This window comes from Canis lupus, chromosome 6 (assembly GCF_048164855.1).
Source record: "Canis lupus baileyi chromosome 6, mCanLup2.hap1, whole genome shotgun sequence".
Taxonomy (NCBI): Eukaryota; Metazoa; Chordata; class Mammalia; order Carnivora; family Canidae; genus Canis; species Canis lupus.
In genome coordinates this window covers 52,891,824-52,910,669 of record NC_132843.1, presented here as the reverse complement: position 1 = coordinate 52,910,669, position 18,846 = coordinate 52,891,824, and the positions used below count along the sequence as shown (strand labels likewise).

Here is an 18,846-nt window from a genome sequence, read left to right as displayed (position 1 = left end):
TGCTGTCTACACATGAAAAGAAAAAAAAAGGGAGGAAAGAAGGGAGAAAAAAATGGAAGGAAGGGGTGGTGGGAAGAGAAGGGAAAGGAAATGAAAGAAAGGAAATATCAAAGTTCAAATTTTAAAGTCAAACAACATGTGATTTAATTGTAGCCCCTACTTAGGGGATTATGTCTCCCATTAGATCGTAATATATTTCAACCCTAGAAGCACAAATTCATTTCACAACCAACTTCAAAGTTATTGTTGCTAACTGGTTGTTGCTAGGAACTGATTTGGAATGAACTGATGGTTCTAGTTCTGTTCTTAATGACATGGAAGGTATGTCACACTTATGTTATGGCATACCTTTCTTTAAGAGGTGAAGAAGAAGCACTCCTTGGTGACCCAACAGTTTTCAACTCATTTCAGCAGAGACGTTTGGTAGTAGTTGTCATATGCTCTCCAGCTCTAAAAATTTTCCAATTCTGCTACTAAGATTTCAAAGGAAACATCTGGTTGCTAATACAGATGATACAAATTCAGATGCCTGAATTTACCCTGCCTGGACTACTACATTAGCTCTGAATTGTGCCTGGAACATATATGTACTAAACTAACGTGTACTTGAATGAGAGATTGGATTCACTTAATATCTCCAACTCAAATGACATTTCTAGCATTGTGAGAGATTATGAATTGAAGTAATAAATTGAAGATATAGTGTGGCATCCTCTTACAAGAACAAAATAGGTAAGACAGTTTAAAATAACAAGATCCATAAAAAAAGAAAAACATGAGTTGCGATGTAGGTGTGTGGGAAATATGGCTGAGACCCCAGTTACTTGTTCTTTGATTGGATTGCCTCTTTATAGACTTTGAACTCCTTCAGGGTAGGTCTGTATTTCACTCTCATTGCAGCCTCAATTCTTAGATGAACGCCCTGTGTTGGATAGGCATTAAATGTCTTACTAATGATTCCATAGTCATCTTGATTTCTACAGAGATACAGTGTAACTCTACCATAGAACATTTTACTTTGAGTTTATTTATTCACCTTCTGTGTATCCCTACTAGATTTAGATACACTTCAAGTCAGGCACTATGTCTATTCACTTTTTGCATACTCCGGTCTAAAGCAATACCTGCTCATAAATTTTGGCTATATTAATAAATATAGCTAATCTGGGTGAATATATTCAGATCCTCTTCCTTCTCAACATGTCATGAGCATCTCTCCAAACGCATAACAATAACTATGCTCTCTTGCAGAGAACTTCCAATTGAACATGTATGTATATATTCACATGTATAAATTCAAAATCAGGGGTTTGTGTGTGAATGAATGTTTATGGATATATGTATGACTAAAGGTGCACATTTTCTACTTATATTTTATGGAGTATTCATTTAACTGCATGTCTTTGAGAATCACCAGGTTGACACACAACACAAGTATTTTCTAAAAGTATGATTCAGGCTATAAGAGAACCTGAGGAAAGAGAAAAGCACAGAGATTCATTATTTATTGTCCTTGTGGGTCACCTACCTCTTGTTCTGACCATTGGAGCAACCCAATGATGTCATAATTGTTGTCTGATGTCATACTAGTTGAAAACAGAGGTTACTACTGTCAAGAGGAGGATGTATTTTAAAGGGTCCTTTTAACTGAAATCTCCTTTACTTTAAGATGTGCATTGTGAGCTCAAGTTAATTTGAAAAGAGAGAAGATGACTGCATTAATAGCCAGTGGATGTGGACTCTTTGGACTACAATGGCCATTTAATGATATCCCAAAGGCAGTCACAAGGTAAGAAAGGATTTTCTTTTTTTTTTTTTTTTAAGATTTATTTCTTCATGAGACACACACACACACACACACACACACACACACACACAGAGGTAGAGACACAGGCAGAGAGAGAAGCAGGCTCCATGCAGGGAGCCTGATGTGGGACTTGATCCCAGGACTCTGGGATCACACCCTGGGCCAAAGGCAGACACTCATCCGCTGAGCCACCAAGGCGCCCAAGAAAGGATTTTCTATAGATTCTTAAAGCATATGAAGAAATGTAAAAGCAACATATTTGGAAAATAAAAATGTAATTCTTACACATCTGTTCTATGTTGCCGTGTGGTAAAGTATAGAACAATTAATATTGCCAAAAGTAATAAATTTCAACATGACTTTCCTATATTAAAACAGTTCCATGGCTCCCCATGCCCAAAGAAAATATCCAAATATCATATTTTCTTATACTAGACTTTCCATGATCTTGCTCTTGCTGGCTCTTCTGAAATTATTTTTACTGCTCTTATGCAAACCTAATTCTCTAAACATCTCAAACTGTTTGCAGTTACTTAAACACACCATGATGCTTCAAGCTTTTGTGTCTTTTTATGTCCTATTGCCTTTTTCTAGAATATCCCTGTTATGCTCTCTGCTAAGAAAAATTTTATTCATCCTTTGTGACCCCTACCCTGAACTCTATCCACCAGTACGAGTGGATTACTCCCTCCTATATGAAAACACTCTACCTGTTTCATGTTACCATTATGACATGCACTAATATGTTCAAAAGGTATTTGTTTACAGACCTGATGACTACTTTATGAGCTCCTTGAAGGTTGTAATTGTATCTGATACAGCAGCAGTTACCATACATTAATTATGACTATGTGCGAAGCACTATGATTAGAAATGTAGTTGGAAATCCATGATTTTGTACCTTTTTAATTAGTCTTATTCGAAAAGATAGAAGTATAAACAAATTGTGTCCATAATGTACAGTAAATGCAGTAGGAGAAAAGAGAAGGCACTTTACTGAGTCTGGAATTTAGAAAAAGCTACCAAGAGGAAGAGTTTTGCTTATAGAGCCAAACTGTGATATTAAGAAGGCTTTCCAAAGCAGTGCAGCCTGACTGTTAATAGCTCCAAGGCCCTCCAGGAACCATTCTTGGAATGTCAATGTATCACTGGGGTTATTTGTATTTGTATTTTTAACACCCTGTCATACAGGGTGTTAAATTATAAGACCAAGAAGTAGCATTAACTATTCTCTATACTTTTAAACTCCTCACTGTAGCTAGTACAGTATTCAAAATGCAGTTGAACAAATCTAAGGGTAAAGTTGAAATCATAACAAGTTTCATGTAACTTTACAAGACTTTCACAAAATATTAACTTGTTTTCTACTCATCTAAATCTTTTATATTTTGGGTATTAATCCCAATTTTTCTAAATTAAGAAGATATAGCTTGAGTGATTTCTTCAGAGTCACATGATTAATATAGGATTTTCAAATACTTAGTTTATCTAATAAGAGTTACTAACATTTATGTCATAATTACCCTGGTATAAATTTACCTATGCTACCTCATTTAACATTACAATAACTCTAAGATACATAAACTATTATCATTCTTATTTTATAGATGAGAAAATCAAAGCTTATAATGTTTAGCTTGCCCAAGGTCAAAGAGTAAATAAATGGTGGATCAGATACTCTACACATAGTTCTGAGAATTCAGTTTTCAGGTTTTTAACCATCACAGAATTCAGGCTCTTACCTATCACAGCCAGTTCCATATGCTGAATGGGATTGGTTTCTTCATTCAAAAAATTTATAATCAATTTGACAGGAGGTTGGAATAAGAGGGAAATGTTAAATTAATACATATAAAAAATTTTAAAACTTCTCAAATCTCTTTATCTTTGGAATTATTTAATTATATCTAAATATGAATTTCTCATTTCCTTGTTTGTTATACCTTTTAAAACAACCAAATTGAGAAATAATTTATATACAGTAAAGTGAAGTCATTTAAAGTATACAGTTTGATGAATTTTGACAAGTGTGTTCACATATATAAATAACCAATACCCAAATTCTTCCCAATCTGACTACGCTCTGTGTGTCCTCTCTGCCAGGCATAAGCAACCACTTGTTGGTCTTCCATCATAATAGTCTTTTTATTTTAATTCAAGAATGTCTTATGTATGGAATCAAACCATATGTTTCTTTGATCATAATGTTTTTAGATTTATTTATGTTGCTGTATATACTAGCAATTTATTTTTTTAATGCTGACCCTCCCAAAATTTGTATCAGTTGACATATTAATGGACATTTGTGTTATTTCCAGTTTTGTATTATTATGCAAGCAGTTGTGAACATTCGTAGATACCATTTTTTGTAGACATATGTTTTAATTTCTCTTGGGTAATTATCTAGAAGTGGAATTACTGGGTCATGTGGTAAATGTATGCTTAGCTGTTGTAGAAACTACCAAATTGTTTTCCAAAATGGTTGTGCCGTTTTGCATTCTTGCAAGGAATGTAGAACTCTAGTTGCTCCACATTCTTGTCAACATTTGATATTTTCTGATGCTTTATTTATTTTTTTCTACTTCAACTGACAATATTTTATTGGAGTTGGAACAAAGGATAAGTAAATCCCCCCACTCATTTATACTACCTCTTTCTAGCACTGCATAGTCTTCATTTGAAGGACAAGTGAGAAAAACAGAAAGGGAAAAAGGCACAGAAAGATATTGGAGCTGAGATTGCTTTTCACTTCTATTTTCATTCATCTAAATGGCATAGAAAAATAGTCTATATTCTATGAAGTCCATGTTAGATTCTTAATGAATTTTTAAATCCTGCCTCATACACATACATTTTACTATAAATGAATTTATTTTAGGAGCATAGTGGGTTTTATTTGCTTGATATTTGTTTTGTTATATTTGTTATAATTATATTTATATTATTTTTATTGGAGTTCGATTTGCCAACATATAGTATAACACCCAGAGCTCATGCCAAGTGCCCCCCTCAGTGCCTGTCACCCAGTCACCCCATCCCCTGCCCACCTCCCCTTCCACTACCCCTTGTTCATTTCCCAGAGTTAGGAGTCTCTCATGTTCTGTCACCCTCTCTGATATTTCCCACTTATTTTCTCTCCTTTCCCCTTTAATCATTTTCACTATTTTTTTATTCCCTGAATGAATGAAACCATATAATATTTGTCCTCCGATTGACTGACTTCACACAGCATAATACCCTCCTGTGCCACCCACGTTGAAGCAAATGGTGGGTGTTCGTCGTTCCTAATGGCTGAGTGATATTCCGTTGTTATCACATTTTCTTTATCCATTCATCTTCCAATGGACACTGAGGCTCCTTCCACAGTTTGGCTATTGTGGACATTGCTTCTATGAACATTGGGGTACAGGTGTCTCGGTCTTTCACTGCATCTGTATCTTTGGGGTAAATCCTGAGCAGTGCAATTTTTGGGTGTAGGGTAGCTCTATTTTTAACTACTTGAGGAATCTCCACACAGTTTTCCAGAGTGGCTATACCAGTTCACATTCCCACCAACAGTGCAAGAGGGTTCCCCTTTCTCTACATCTTCTTCAACATTTGTTATTTCCTGTCTTGTTAATTTTCCCCATTCTCACTGCTGTGAGGTGGTATCTCATTGTGGTTTTGATTTGTATTTCCCTGATGGCAAGTGATGCGGAGCATTTTCTCATGTGCTTGTTGGCCATATGTATGTCTTCTTTGGTGAAACTTTTGTTTATGTATTTTGCCCATTTCATGGCTGGATTGTTTGTTTCTTGGGTGTTGTTTCTTGTTGTTTAATAAGTTCTTTATAGATCTTGGATACTAGCCCTTTATCTGATATATCATTTACAAATATCTTCTCCCATTCTGTAGGTTGTCTTTTAATTTTGTTGACTGTTTCTTTTGCTGTGCAGAAGTTTTTTATCTTGAGTAAGTCCCAATAGTTCATTTTTGCTTTTGTTTCCCTTGCCTTCATAGATGTATCTTGCAAGAAGTTGCTGTGGCCAAGTTCAAAAAGGGTGTTGCCTGTGGTCTCCTCTAGGATTTTGATGGATTCTTGTCTCACATTTAGATTTTTTATCCATTTTGAGTTTATATTTGCATATTGTGTAAGAGAATGGTCTAGTTTCATTCTTCTGCATGTGGCTGTCCACTTTTCCCAGCACCATTTGTTGAAGAGACTGTCCTTCTTCCAATGGATAGTCTTTCCTCCTTTGTTGAATATTAATTGACCATAGAGTTGAGGGCCCATTATTAATCATTATAGTGGGTGTTTTTGTAGGAAAAATAATACTCTTCCCCTTCCCCCACCTGGCCAAATGCCTATATCCTAATCCCTGGAATCTGTAAATATATCACCTTAAATGCAAAAAGGGACTCAACAGATACAACTAAGGGTAAGAATTTATTTTAACATAGAGAAACTATCTTGGATTATCCAGGTGGGCCCACATGACTTATTAAAATTCTTATGGAAAACCTTTCCTGGCAGTGGTCTTAGGAAGAGTGATGATGGAAGGAGGACTACCAAAATGGCAGTATGAGAATTTGGCCATTCTTGCTTGCTTTGAATATGGATAACAGAGGCCACGAGTAAATAATGTGAATGGCCTCTAGAAGATTAAAAAGGACACTGATTCTACTCTAGACCCTCCAGAAAGGAATAAAGCCCTACTGACAGCCAAGAAAATATATAGTTATAAATATATATGCACCTAAATAGAAAGCAAGCAAATATTAACAGAATTGGAAGGAGAAATTGACAGAAATACAATAATAGTAGGAAATATCAATATCCCACGTTCTTTCCTTTTTTTTTTTTTTTTTAGAGAGAGAGAGAGAGGGAGAGATGGGGAAGTGAAGGGCATAGGGAGAGGGAGAGAGAAAATCTCAAGCAGGATCCATGCCTGTCACAGAGCCCAACACAGGGCTTGATCTAACGACCCTGAGATCATGAACTGAGCTGAAATCAAGAGTAAGATGCTTAACTGACTGAGCCACCTAGGTGCTCCAATACCCTACTTTCAATAATGGATGGAAAATCCAGACAAATCAATAGGGAAACAGTAGACTTGAACAACACTATAGACCAAATGGGCCTAACAGATATATACAAAACATTCAATCTGACAACAGCAGAGAAAACATTCTTCTCATGTGCACATGAAACATTCTCCAGGACAGATCACGTGTTAGATCACAAAAAAAGTCTTAATAAACTTAATAAGACTGAAATCATATCTAGTATCTTCACAGTATTAATGAAACTAGAAGTCAGTAGCAGAAGGAAAACTGGAAAATTCACAAACATGTGGAAATTAACATAGTCCTGAACAACCAATGGGTCAAATAAGAAGTCAAAAACAATATCAAAAAATTTCTTGAAACAAATGAAAGTGGAGACACAATATACCAAAATATATGGGATACAGCAAAAGCAGTACTAAGAATGAAATTCATAGTCCTAAATGCCTGCATTAAGAAAGAAGATCTTAAACAACCTAATTTTATACCCCAAGTAACAATAGGAGAAGAGAAAGAAAAAATAACAAAGATCAGAGCAAAAATAAAGACTAGAAAAACAATGGAAAAAATAAACAAAACTAAGAGTTGATTTTTGAAATACACTAAGATTGAAACAGTAATCAAACACTTCCCAAAACAAGACAAGCTTAAGACCAGATGGTTTCATGGTGAATTCCACCAGATATTTAAAGAAGAATTAGCACCAGTCCCCCTCAAACTATTCCAAAAAGAGTTAAGGAGGAAGGAAAACTCCCAGACTCATTTGATGAAACTAGTATTGTCCCGATGCTAAAGCCAGATGAGTACAGTTCAAGAAAACTACTAGCCAATACACCTAATGCATATAAACACAAAAATTCTCAGAAAAAAAACACTAGCAAACTGAATTCAAATGCACATTTGAAGCGAATCAAAGAACCACAATCAAGTGAATATTGTGATGCAAGGATGGTTCAACATACCCAAATTAATAAATATGATAAATCATATTCATAGAGTTAAAGATAAAAATCTCATGATCATCTCAATAGATGCAGAAAAAGCATTTCACAAAATTCAACATCCCTTCATAGTAAAAAAAAGTTTCAATAAACTAGGAATGGAAGGAAATTATTGGAAGGAAAACCACTGCTAACATCATACTTAACATTGAAAAAATTAAAGCTTGTACTTTAAGATCAGGAAAAAGGAGGGATCCCTGGGTGGCTCAGTGGTTAAGCGCCTGCCTTTGGCCCAGGGCATGATCCTGGGATTCCAGGATCAAGTCCCACATTTGGCTCCCTGTGTGGAGACTGCTTCTCCTCTGCCTGTGTCTCTGCCTCTCTCTCTGTGTCTCTCATGAATAAATAAATAAAATCTTTAAAAAAAATCAGGAAAAAGGCAAGGATCCCCGTTCTTGTCACTTTTAATCAATATACTACTGGAAGCACCAACCAGATCAATTAGGCAAGAAAAAGAAAAGGCATTCAAATCATAAAGAAAGAGAGAAAATCATCTCTATTTGCACATGACATAATCGATATATAGAAAGCCCTAAAAACATATGAAATCTGTTAGAACAAATTCAATAAAGTTGTAGAATACAAAATCAACATAAAAATTAATTACATTTCAATACACTAACAATTAATTATCTGAAAAAGAAATGAAGAATCCCATTTACAATATAATCAAAAGAATAAAATGCTTAGAAATAAATTTAACTAGGAGCACACGGGTGGCTCAGTCAGTTGAGTGTCTAACTCTTGGTTTAGGCTCAGGTCATGATCATGGATCATGGATGGAGCCCCAGGTGGGCATCTGTTTAAGACTCTCTCCCTCTGCCCCTTCTCCCACTCATGTGTTCTCGCTTGCTCTCCTTTTCTGAAATAAATAAATCTTAAAAAATAAATAAACTAAGAAGATAAAAGACTTCTACTCTGAACATTACACCGCATTGATAAATAAGAATGAAGACATAAGTAAATGGAGAGACATTCTGTGTTCATGGATTGGAAGAATATTGTCAAAATGTTCATACTATCTAAAGTGATTTAACAGATTCAACACAACCATATCAAAACTCCAATGGTATTTTTTACAGAAACAGAAAAAAAATCCTAAAATTTATGTGGAACCACAATGAACCTAAAGTAGCCAGAGCAATCTTAAGAAGAACATAATGGGAGGGATCATACTTCCTGATATATAGACCAATAGACCATAATAGAAAGCCTAGAAATAAACTGACACAGATGTCTTTATTAGAATGAGGAAGTCATCTTCTACTCTTAGTTGCTGGTAGCTCTTTTAAAAATGAATTTTGCCAAATTCATTTTCTGCCACTATTGCTGTGAACATATTGTTTTTCATCTTTATGTTGTTAATATGTCAAATTATATTATTGGATTTTCATATGTTAAACCAATATTGCATTCCTGGGATAAAGCCTATCTGGTCATGAGGTACTATTTCTTTATGTACTGCAGGTTTAATTTGCTAATATTTTATTAATTATATTTTTTATATTTTATTAATTATTGTTGCATATATGTTCATAAGGATATTTGTGACTTTTGTTTTATATCTTTGATAATGTTAATATAATTAAATTAGTTGGTAAATATTCCTTCAGTCTCTATTTTCTGTGTAAATATGTAATTTGACATCATTTCCTAGGTAGAATTCATCAGTGATGCTGTGTCTAGAATATTCTTTGTGAGAAAAACTTCAATTAGTCATTTGATTTCTTTAAAAGTTTGTTTATTCATTTGTTTTTTTTTTTAGGTTTTACATATGAGTAAAATCGCATGGTATTTGTCTTTCTCAGTCTGACTTATTTCACTTATCATAATACTCTCTAAGTTCATCTATGTTGTCACAAGTGGCAAGATCTCATTCTTTTTAATGGCTGAATGATATTCCATTACACATCATATACACACCACACCTTCTTTATTCATTCATATATTGATGGACAAACAAAAAAGCAGAATCAGATACTAAGAGCAAACTGATTGATGGTTGCCAGAGGTTTGGGGGAATGGAAAAAATAGGTGAAGGGATATAGGAGATACAAGCTCCCAGTTATGGAATGAAGTCATGAGGATAAATGGTACAGCAAAGGAAATACAGTCAATGGTATATTGTATGATGATAAATGGTAGCTATACTTGTGGTGAGCCTAGCATACTCTCAGGTGTTCAACACTGTTGTACACCTGAAGCTAATGCAACATTGTGTGTCATCTACAGTCAGATTAAAAAAAAACTTTTAAAGATACAGAGTGTTACCATTTCTTACCATAATTCTTTTCCCTGGATTAGGAAACACCTGGATCAAATGCTTATTTCTTCCCCTTAGTTACTGATTTTCAGAGTAAGGTTTTAAGGTAGCTGTTGCCTTCAATGAAAGTGAGGGTTTTTTTTTTTTTTTGAGGGTTTTTCTATCCACTGTTTCATAACATCATAGACCTCTGGATTTTATTAATGTGTTAAATCAACCACAGTAATAATTCCCCTTTAAAAAATATATATTTATTCATTTGAGAGAGAGTAGGTGTGTGGGGGGAGGGGCAGAAGGTGAGAGAATCTCAAGCAGACTCCTTGCTCAGCAAGGAGCCCAACACAGGGCTTGATCTCATGACTCTGAGATCATGACCTGATCTGAAATCAAGAGTTGGATGCTTAACTGACTGAGCCACCCAACTGCCCCAGTAATTATTCCTTTTGATGTAAATTATCTCAAAATTGACCGGTGTCTTTTGGACACGATCTCTTAGTCTTTGAATATTTCTCTACTTTCAAGCATAAAATGCCCAGGCTCATCTTGTACTTTTCCTGTTATAGACTGACAAGTCTTCCAGCTCAGTCCCAGTTTCAGTTTATCTTCTCATTGCTCTAATTTTCAGCTCTACCTTCCTTTCTGTCCTTGGGGCATTTCCTCTAGATTTTTGTTGTTTTTTCTAGCTCGGGTATGCATTTCTTTTTCAGCTCTAAGTATTTATTTAGTGCCAATTATGGGCCAGATGCTGTTCCAAGGTTACAGTGGTTAACACAGCAAAATAATCTTTGATCTCAAGAAGCTTACTTTGCAAGAACGCTTATTATATTACCTATGCATTGTAATGGATATTGTGATCTGGCAGTTTTAGATATTGTGAGGGTTTTAAGGTAATCTAGCCATGAATGATAGCTTGTAAAATTTCATACCATTGTTCAGAATGAATATTTAGGAAAAACAGAAAATAGGAAGTCCTGTTGGGAAAGAATATATTCCACGTATGAAGTGGCTAGATGAACAGAAGTAAGAATGGAGAAGAAAAGCTGGATTACAAGAGTATCGTGAAGGAAGAAATGATAGAATTTTGTAATAGTTTAATAAGAGGGCATGACACAGAGGAAAGTAAGAGGCCTTCTTATTAGTGTAAGAGTTGGCATTTCAGGAGTTCGTTTGTTTGTCTGTGCGTGGGGGATGGAGAGGTGGGGATGGGGGAGTCCACTCCAGATGCAGAATACCAAACTGGAATCAATTCAGTGCACTGAATCAAAAGTGATTAACGGTACTCATTTTGAACGAGGATCAAACTCTCTCCACAAATGAAGAGCTGCTCAGTGCAATCAGAGCACATCCTTTCTTTCCCACAATGCCTCCGAACACAGACCTCACTTTACAGGTTACAGCCCCGGGCTGAACTGTTCTACAGCATTCACTAAATAAAAGGCTAATGGATTCCCTTTTACTTTCTTTTTTTTTTTTTTTTTTTTTTTTTGAAATAAGACCTGAAATTTCAACCCAGTTGACCTGGATGACTCTTGCAATTTCCATCCTCAAGGGGGCGGTGATCAGAAGAGTCATTCCGCGACCGCACACGCCGAAATCTGCCGCAAAGTCCTTCACGCTCTGCTCCAGGGTGCGTCAGATTAATCCCAGGGACCAGCATCTCACACTGAGCCTGCGCACAAGGCGCGGCGGAGCGGGCGCATGCGCCTTTGGGGCGGGTTGGGGGAGGCGGGGCTGGGCGGGGCTGGGTCCCTCCAGTGTTTTGGGGCCTGGGAGCTGTGGGAGGAGCCGGCGGTCTCACCGTGGTAACCGCAGCGCCGCCGCCGCCGCCCGGCCTTGCAGGCCTCGGGACTGTCATCGCCTTTGGGTGTGGGGATACTTTGGCCACCGTCCCCGGAAATTGCTCCGCCGGCTTTCTCAGATATCCCCATCCTCCCCACGCTGCCGTCGCCGCCGCCATGCAAGGGGAGGACGCCAGATACCTCAAAAGGTGACCACTCCCCAAGACTCGGTCCTCCTGCCCCGCCGGGCCTGAAGATATTCCTAGAGGGCCTTGGGTTGGCTTTGAGGTGTCACTGGGCCAAGCTAGAACCTTAGAGTAGGGGTGGAAGACCGGGGGAGAAGTCACGGAAGGGAAGGGGGGAAGGTGCACTGGGGAAAAGATAAAAGGGCCCTTGAGGGGGGGCGAGGCTCCCCCTCTTACCTGGCAGGACCCTGACGGCATCGAAGACGGTATCCTCGCTGCATACATCACATTGTGCACGGGAGGAGGGCGAAGGGCCCAGTAAACCGCGTCTTCCTCCCCCTCTCCAAGCGCCTGCTTGAACTCTCCCCTTCCCTAGTGGAATAAATCCCTAGGAGCCTGGGAATGAAGTGCCTCTGCTGTCTGCCTCCTGTTTGGGGTTCCCCGCCATGGGGTTTTGACACGATAAACGAAGAGAGAAATGGTGGCGCTTTATTTATGGGAGAGGCTGGGCTGAGCGGGCTCCTTCCTTCCAGCCTGTTTCTGCTGTCCTCATCCATTTCATCCCCTGGACTACCATGTGTACAGTGTAATATTTGTAGGAGGCTCATGATTATGAAGAGGTTTGTTCAGGAGCTTGTCGTGGGACGGGCCATAATGTATTTAGTTTAAAAATATTTGCAGTATCCCTTCCTCTTTAAAGAAATTGTGTCTGTTGGGATTATTTATTTGACTTCCTGTCAAAGATAAGATCATCCCTGAGGATCCCTGATGGAAAGGATGCCTGTCACTGGACCAAGAGTTAGCAGTGATCCAATAGAAAGCAATCCTAATTAGGACTCTCTATTTTTAGTTAAGTCACTGTTAGGGATAAGGGGAGTATACAAGGAAAGTCACATGTATTTTTTTTTTTTTTTTTTGGGGACACAGTTTCCTTATTTAAATATGGGGCAAATACCACCTTATGGGAGATCTGTGGACCAAATATGAAAATGCTTTTAAAAGATAAAACATGCACATAATGTGGTGACATTATTTCAAGTCATAATATGCTTTTGCTGAATGTGTTCATCCCGGCTTGATATGGCCTTGATCGTCACAGAAAGATCTTCCAGCCTTTAATCGAGTCTTAAAAAGGATTTAAACAAATATACGATCTTTCAGTCAACCAACTGCATCGTCTTTGAGGCTGAGACATATATGGCTTGCCTTCCTCATTGTAGGTGAATATATCTGAAACTATAGAATAACCAGAGTTTATCAGTAAAATTTTTATAGCATTATGTGGTCGTGACTAGTGTATGGTATTTGTTTCCTCACTCAAATTTGCTTACATTGGTCTTTTAAAATATCTTGATTGAAAATTGTATGGCAGAAGAAAATAATAAATTATTTCTCTTTCAACTTTGGATTCAAGATTATTCTAGACAGAGAGCCACTATTTTACATACCATCAGCTTATTTTCATGTATTATAAGTGTGCCAAAAGAGAGTTTTATTAGGATTCTTGAACCTGTACGGGCCTTTAGACATATTTCTCAACCTAGTGCTTATTTTTAAAGCCAAGTTATCTAGAGTTAAAAAAAAAATAAAACCAAACAAGTCACTGTAATGTTTGAAGTAAAACAAGGTCAGAATTTGGAAGGTTGAAATACACTCTCCAGTTTTGTCTAATTTTGACAATATAAGTAATGAACAGGTTGCATTGCTTGCTTTCAGATTAGAAATATGCAGCTGATGTATAATACAGGCCTGATGGTTTCTGATGTCTGGCAGAAACTTCCATTTTAATTATTGGTTCTTTGATAATGATTACATATATTCTATTCCTTTTGTAATATTTTTACCTTTATATTTTGTTTTTAACAGGACAGCAACATGTTTTCAATCTAATTGATTCACTTTAATTTTAATTAGTTGATTTCAGTGGTTTCATTGTAGTTATTACTGAGGAATCTCTAGTCTCTTTATGTTGAAATGTGTAGAAGATTTTAGAATCAAATCCAGTTTCATTTTTTGTTCTGCTAAAAGTTAGTTTTGATTCAGGGGCGTTTAATGAATACTTGCAAAATACCTATTATATGTCTACCATTGTTCTGTTCATTGAGGAAATGATTAAGTAGACATAGTCATGTCCTCAATCAGATATATACAAAAATACATAATTATTTGTGATGGGTTTTTTAGCCTCCTCTTAAAACTGTTCGACGGCTTTTTATTGCTTTTAGAGTTAGAAGCAACTCTCAGCTTTCTCTCTCTCTCAGCTTCCTTCTTACCCCCAATAATTTCATACTTGACTCTTACAGAAATAACTTCTTTTAGATCTCTGTGTCTCAGTATTAGGTTCCAAATGCCCTTCCCATTGTCTGGATCTTGCCCTGTTATTCACCTAGCTAGCTCCTCATTTTTCCTATTTTTGCTTAAGTAGGCAAAAGTCTTTTTTCTAAAAAGTCTTTCCTGAGCCGCCATTTTCTCATCCTATAAGCCACAAACCAGGTCAGATATACCAGCTAGGTTCTCATGATGCCTAATACTTTGTCTTTACCCACTCTTACAAGTAAATTGTTATAGTTTGTCTTTCCTGCTGGTCTATACGCTTCAAAAAGCTAAGGAACTATATATTTTACTTCTCATTGTAGCCTCACCATACAGCACAGTGCCTAGAACATAAGTATTCACTAAATAGTTATTAAATGAAATGAAAATAAGGCTACAAAGAAAAACAGTCCAAATCATATTGGTCTCAGGAACTTTAGTAAAGAGTTGAGAAATGTAATAGCAGTGGGGAACCACTGAAAGATTTTAAGAGTAAATGGCATTCATTCATTCATTCATTCAGTCAGTCAGTCAATGGTTATTTCAAATTCTACCATGTAAAAGTCACTGGGCTGAGTGATTAAAAGTATCGGATAAATGATACATACTTTCTCTGCCTATGTGGTGCTTATAACATAGCAAGGAATACAGACTTTAAATAATATATAATCAGAAGTAATTATTTATAAGTGCTATGAATATATGATAAGCAAAATCAGTATATGGCCTTTGTGTAAAGCTTCTTTTTTTATATACAATAAAATGTTTCAACATTCATCTATGTTTTAGCATTCATTAGTACTTCATTCCATTTAATAGCTGATTGATAATTCATTGTGTGGATATAGCATATTTTGATTATCCGTTCATCTATTGATGGAGATTTAGATTGTTTCTATCCATTGACTATTGTGAGTAAGGCCTCTTTGAACATTCCTGTACTAGTTTTTAGTTTTTGTTTGAATACTTTTTTTTTCACTCTCTGGTATATCCCTAGTTGTTGCAGGGTCATGTACTAATTCTGTATGTTTTAACTTATTGAGGAACCACCAAACTGTTTTTCACAGTGAGTATACAATTTTACATTCACAACAGCAGGGTATGAGAGCTCCAGTTTTTCGAATCACCAACAGTTGTTACTTACATTTTTTAATTAATGGCCATTCAGTGGATGTGAATTAGTGTCTTATTGTGGTTTTGATTTACATTTCCCTAGTTACTAGTGACATTGAGCATCTTTTCATATGCTTCTTGGCCTTTGTCTATCTGCTTTGGAGAAAAGAGTTCTTTATATGGTCTAGATACTAGATTCTTATCAGAAAAATGGTTGCAAATATTTTGTCCCACTCTGTGTTATTTTTTTTCATTCTCTTCATAATATCCTTCCTTATGCAAAAGCTTTAAATTTTGATGAAGTCCAATTTAATTTTTTCTTTAGTTGCTTTTGCTTTTGATGCCATTATTTAAGAAACCATTGCCAAGTAGTTAATTTCTTTTGTTTTCCCTTGCCTCAGGAGACATATCTAGAAAGATTTTGCTAAAGCTGATGTCAGAGAAATTATTGGATGTGCACACATTAAAAGAATTAAATTGGACCCTTACTTTATACCACATAATTAACTCTAGGATTTTTATGGTTTTGTATCTCATTTTTAGGCCCTTAATCCATTTTGAGTTTATTTTTGTGTATAGAGTAAGAGAGTAGTCTAGTTTAATTCTTTTGCATATAGCAAAATAAAAAAGCTTCTTAAAGCAAACAATCAACAAAACTGAAAGACAACCTACTGAATCAGAACATATTTGCAAATAATATATCTGAAAAAAGGTTAGTACCCAAAATATATAAAGAAATTCTACATATCAACATAAAAAACCCAAATAATCCAATTTTAAAAAATGGACGGAAGACATGAACAGACATATCTCCAAAGAAGATATACAGATGGCCAAAAGACACATGAAGAGATGCTCAACATCACTTATCATCAGTGTAATGCAAATCAAAACTACAATGAGATATCACTTCACACTTGTCAGAATGCCTAAAATCAAAATCACAAGAAGCAAGTGTTGGTTGGGATGTGGAGAAAAAGGAACGAACTTTCATGCACTATTGTTGGGAAGGCAAACTGCTACATTCACTGGAAGACAGTATGGAGGTTCCTCAAAAAGTTAAAAATAGAACACATCTTATGATCCAGTAATTGCACTACTATATATTTATAAAACACACACACACACACACAAAACACTAATTCAAAGGAATAGGTGCAACCTATATTTACTGCAGCATTATTTATAATAACCAAATTGTGGAAGCAGCCCCAGTGTCCATCAACAGATGAATAGATAAAGAAGAGGTGGTATATATACACAATGCAATATTATTCAGCCACCAGAAAGAATGAAATCTTGCCATTTGCAGTGACATGGGTAGATTTGGAAAGACTTAGGCTAAGTAAATTAAGTCAATTAGAGAAAGATAAATACCATATGATTTCTCTCATATGTGAAATTTAAGAAACAACAAATGAACAAATGGAAAATAGACAAATCAAGAAACCAAAACTTAAATATAGAGAACAAATGGGTGGTTATCAGAGGAAAGGTGGATGAAGGGATGAGTGGAATAGCTGATGGGGATTAAAGAGTATACTTATGATGAGCACTGGGTGATATATAGAATTGTTGAATCATTATATTGTACCTGTGAAACTAATATCACTATAAACTATTCTTTAGATGTGGATACCTGGTTGTCTGGGCACCATCTGTTAAAGGGATCATTCTTTCCCCAGTGAAAGGACTTGCTACTTTTGTTGAAAATCAATTGATGGTAGATATAGGGGTTTATTTCTGGACTCAGTTCTATTCCATTGAGGGAGAAGCAGGCCCCATGCCGGGAGCCCGACATGGGACTCGATCCCGGGACTCCAGGACCGCGTCCTGGACCAAAGGCAGGCACTAAACTGCTGAGCCACTCAGGGATCCCCTATGTGTCTCTTTTTATGCTAGTATTTCACTGTTCTGATTACTGTAACTTTGTAGTATATTTTGAAATTGGAAAGTGTGTCTTCCAACTTTGTTCTTTTTCAAGATTGTTTTGGTTACTGAGGGTCCCTTGTGTTTCCATATGAATTTTAGGATCCCTTTTCCATTTCTATAAAAGAGGCCTTTGGGGTTTTTATAGGAATTGTATTGAATCTGTAGGTCACTTTGGGGAATATTGCCATCTTAACACTATTGTCACTCATTCTATGAACAAGGGGTATCTGTCCATTTATTTAATTATTACCAAATTTCTCCAGCAACATTTCATAGTCTTCACTGTTTAAGTGCTGCACTTCTCTGCTTAAATGTATTAGTACTTTCATTCTTTTTTTAAAAAAATATTTGTGAGAGAGATAGAGCACGAGTGGGAGCGTCAAAGGGAGAGGGAGAGAGAATTTCCCCAGATGTGGGGCTCTACTTCATGACCATGAGATTGCTACCAAAACCAAAACCAAGAGGTGGGCACTTAATTGGCTGTGCCACCCAGGTACCCCTTAGTATTTTATTCTTTTTGATTGTAAGTGGAATTGTTTTCTTGACTTCTTTTTTGGAATTTTCATTACTAATATATAGATACACAACTGATTTTCTCTGTGTTCATAGTCTATTCTGCAACTGCTGAATTTATTAGCTTTAAAAGTTCTCAATATATGAGATCCTATCATCTGCAGATACAGTATTCTTTTCCAATAGAAAATGCTTTTATTTTTTTTCCATACCTCAATTCTGTGGCTTGAACTTCCAATACTATATTGAATAGAAGTGGGTGAAAGTGGGCATACTTGTCTTATTCCTGTTCTTTAGGGAAAGCTTTTATTCTTTTACCACTGAGTATAATATTAGCTGTAGCTTTTTCATATATGCTCTTTATCATATTGAGGGAATTTTCCTGTATTCCTAATTTATTGAATGCTTTTATTTGAAAGAGTGTTAGGTTTTGTCAAATGCTTTTTCTGCATCAATTGGAATAATCATGTATTTTTCTTTATTCTATTAATGTGGTATATTACATTAATTGATTCTCATATGTAGAACTTCCTTGCATACATGGATAGAACCTATTTGGTCATAGCTTGTAATCCTTTTAATATGCTGTTGGATACTGTTTGCTAGTATTTTGAGGACTTTCACATCTATATTCATAAAAGATAAAACTATCCCTTTATAAAGGGTATTTATAAAAGATATTCTATTTTGTGGTATCTTTGTCTCACTTTGGTATCAGTAATGCTGATCTTATAGAATGAGTTATCTAGTTTTTGAAAGAGTTTGAAAAGGATTGGTGTTGATTTTTCTTTGCATATTTGGTAGAATTCACCAGTGAAGCCATCTGATCCTGGACTTTTCTTTGTTGGGAAGTTTTTAATCTCATTATTTACTATGGATCTATTCAGAATTTCTG

General features: G+C 36.1%; 1 protein-coding gene across 6 annotated transcripts in view; it reads left to right on the top strand.

Annotated features, from left to right (window-relative positions):
• The first annotated feature begins 351 nt into the window (after positions 1-351).
• Positions 352-18,846, top strand: part of KIFAP3 (kinesin associated protein 3) — a 157,299-nt gene continuing 138,804 nt past the window's right edge. For 3 of the 6 annotated variants that reach the window (XR_012032991.1, XM_072830538.1, XM_072830540.1), the window contains exon 1: positions 11,863-12,104. Coding sequence is in view for 4 of the 6 variants with exons in the window: in XM_072830538.1 (XP_072686639.1) it covers positions 12,073-12,104 (32 nt within the window). In the remaining 2 variants the exon portion in view is untranslated. Of the gene's footprint in view, positions 733-1,669; positions 1,790-11,862; positions 12,105-18,846 lie in introns of those variants that run through there. The other 3 variants (XR_012032990.1, XM_072830539.1, XM_072830537.1) reach the window with 3 other exon arrangements.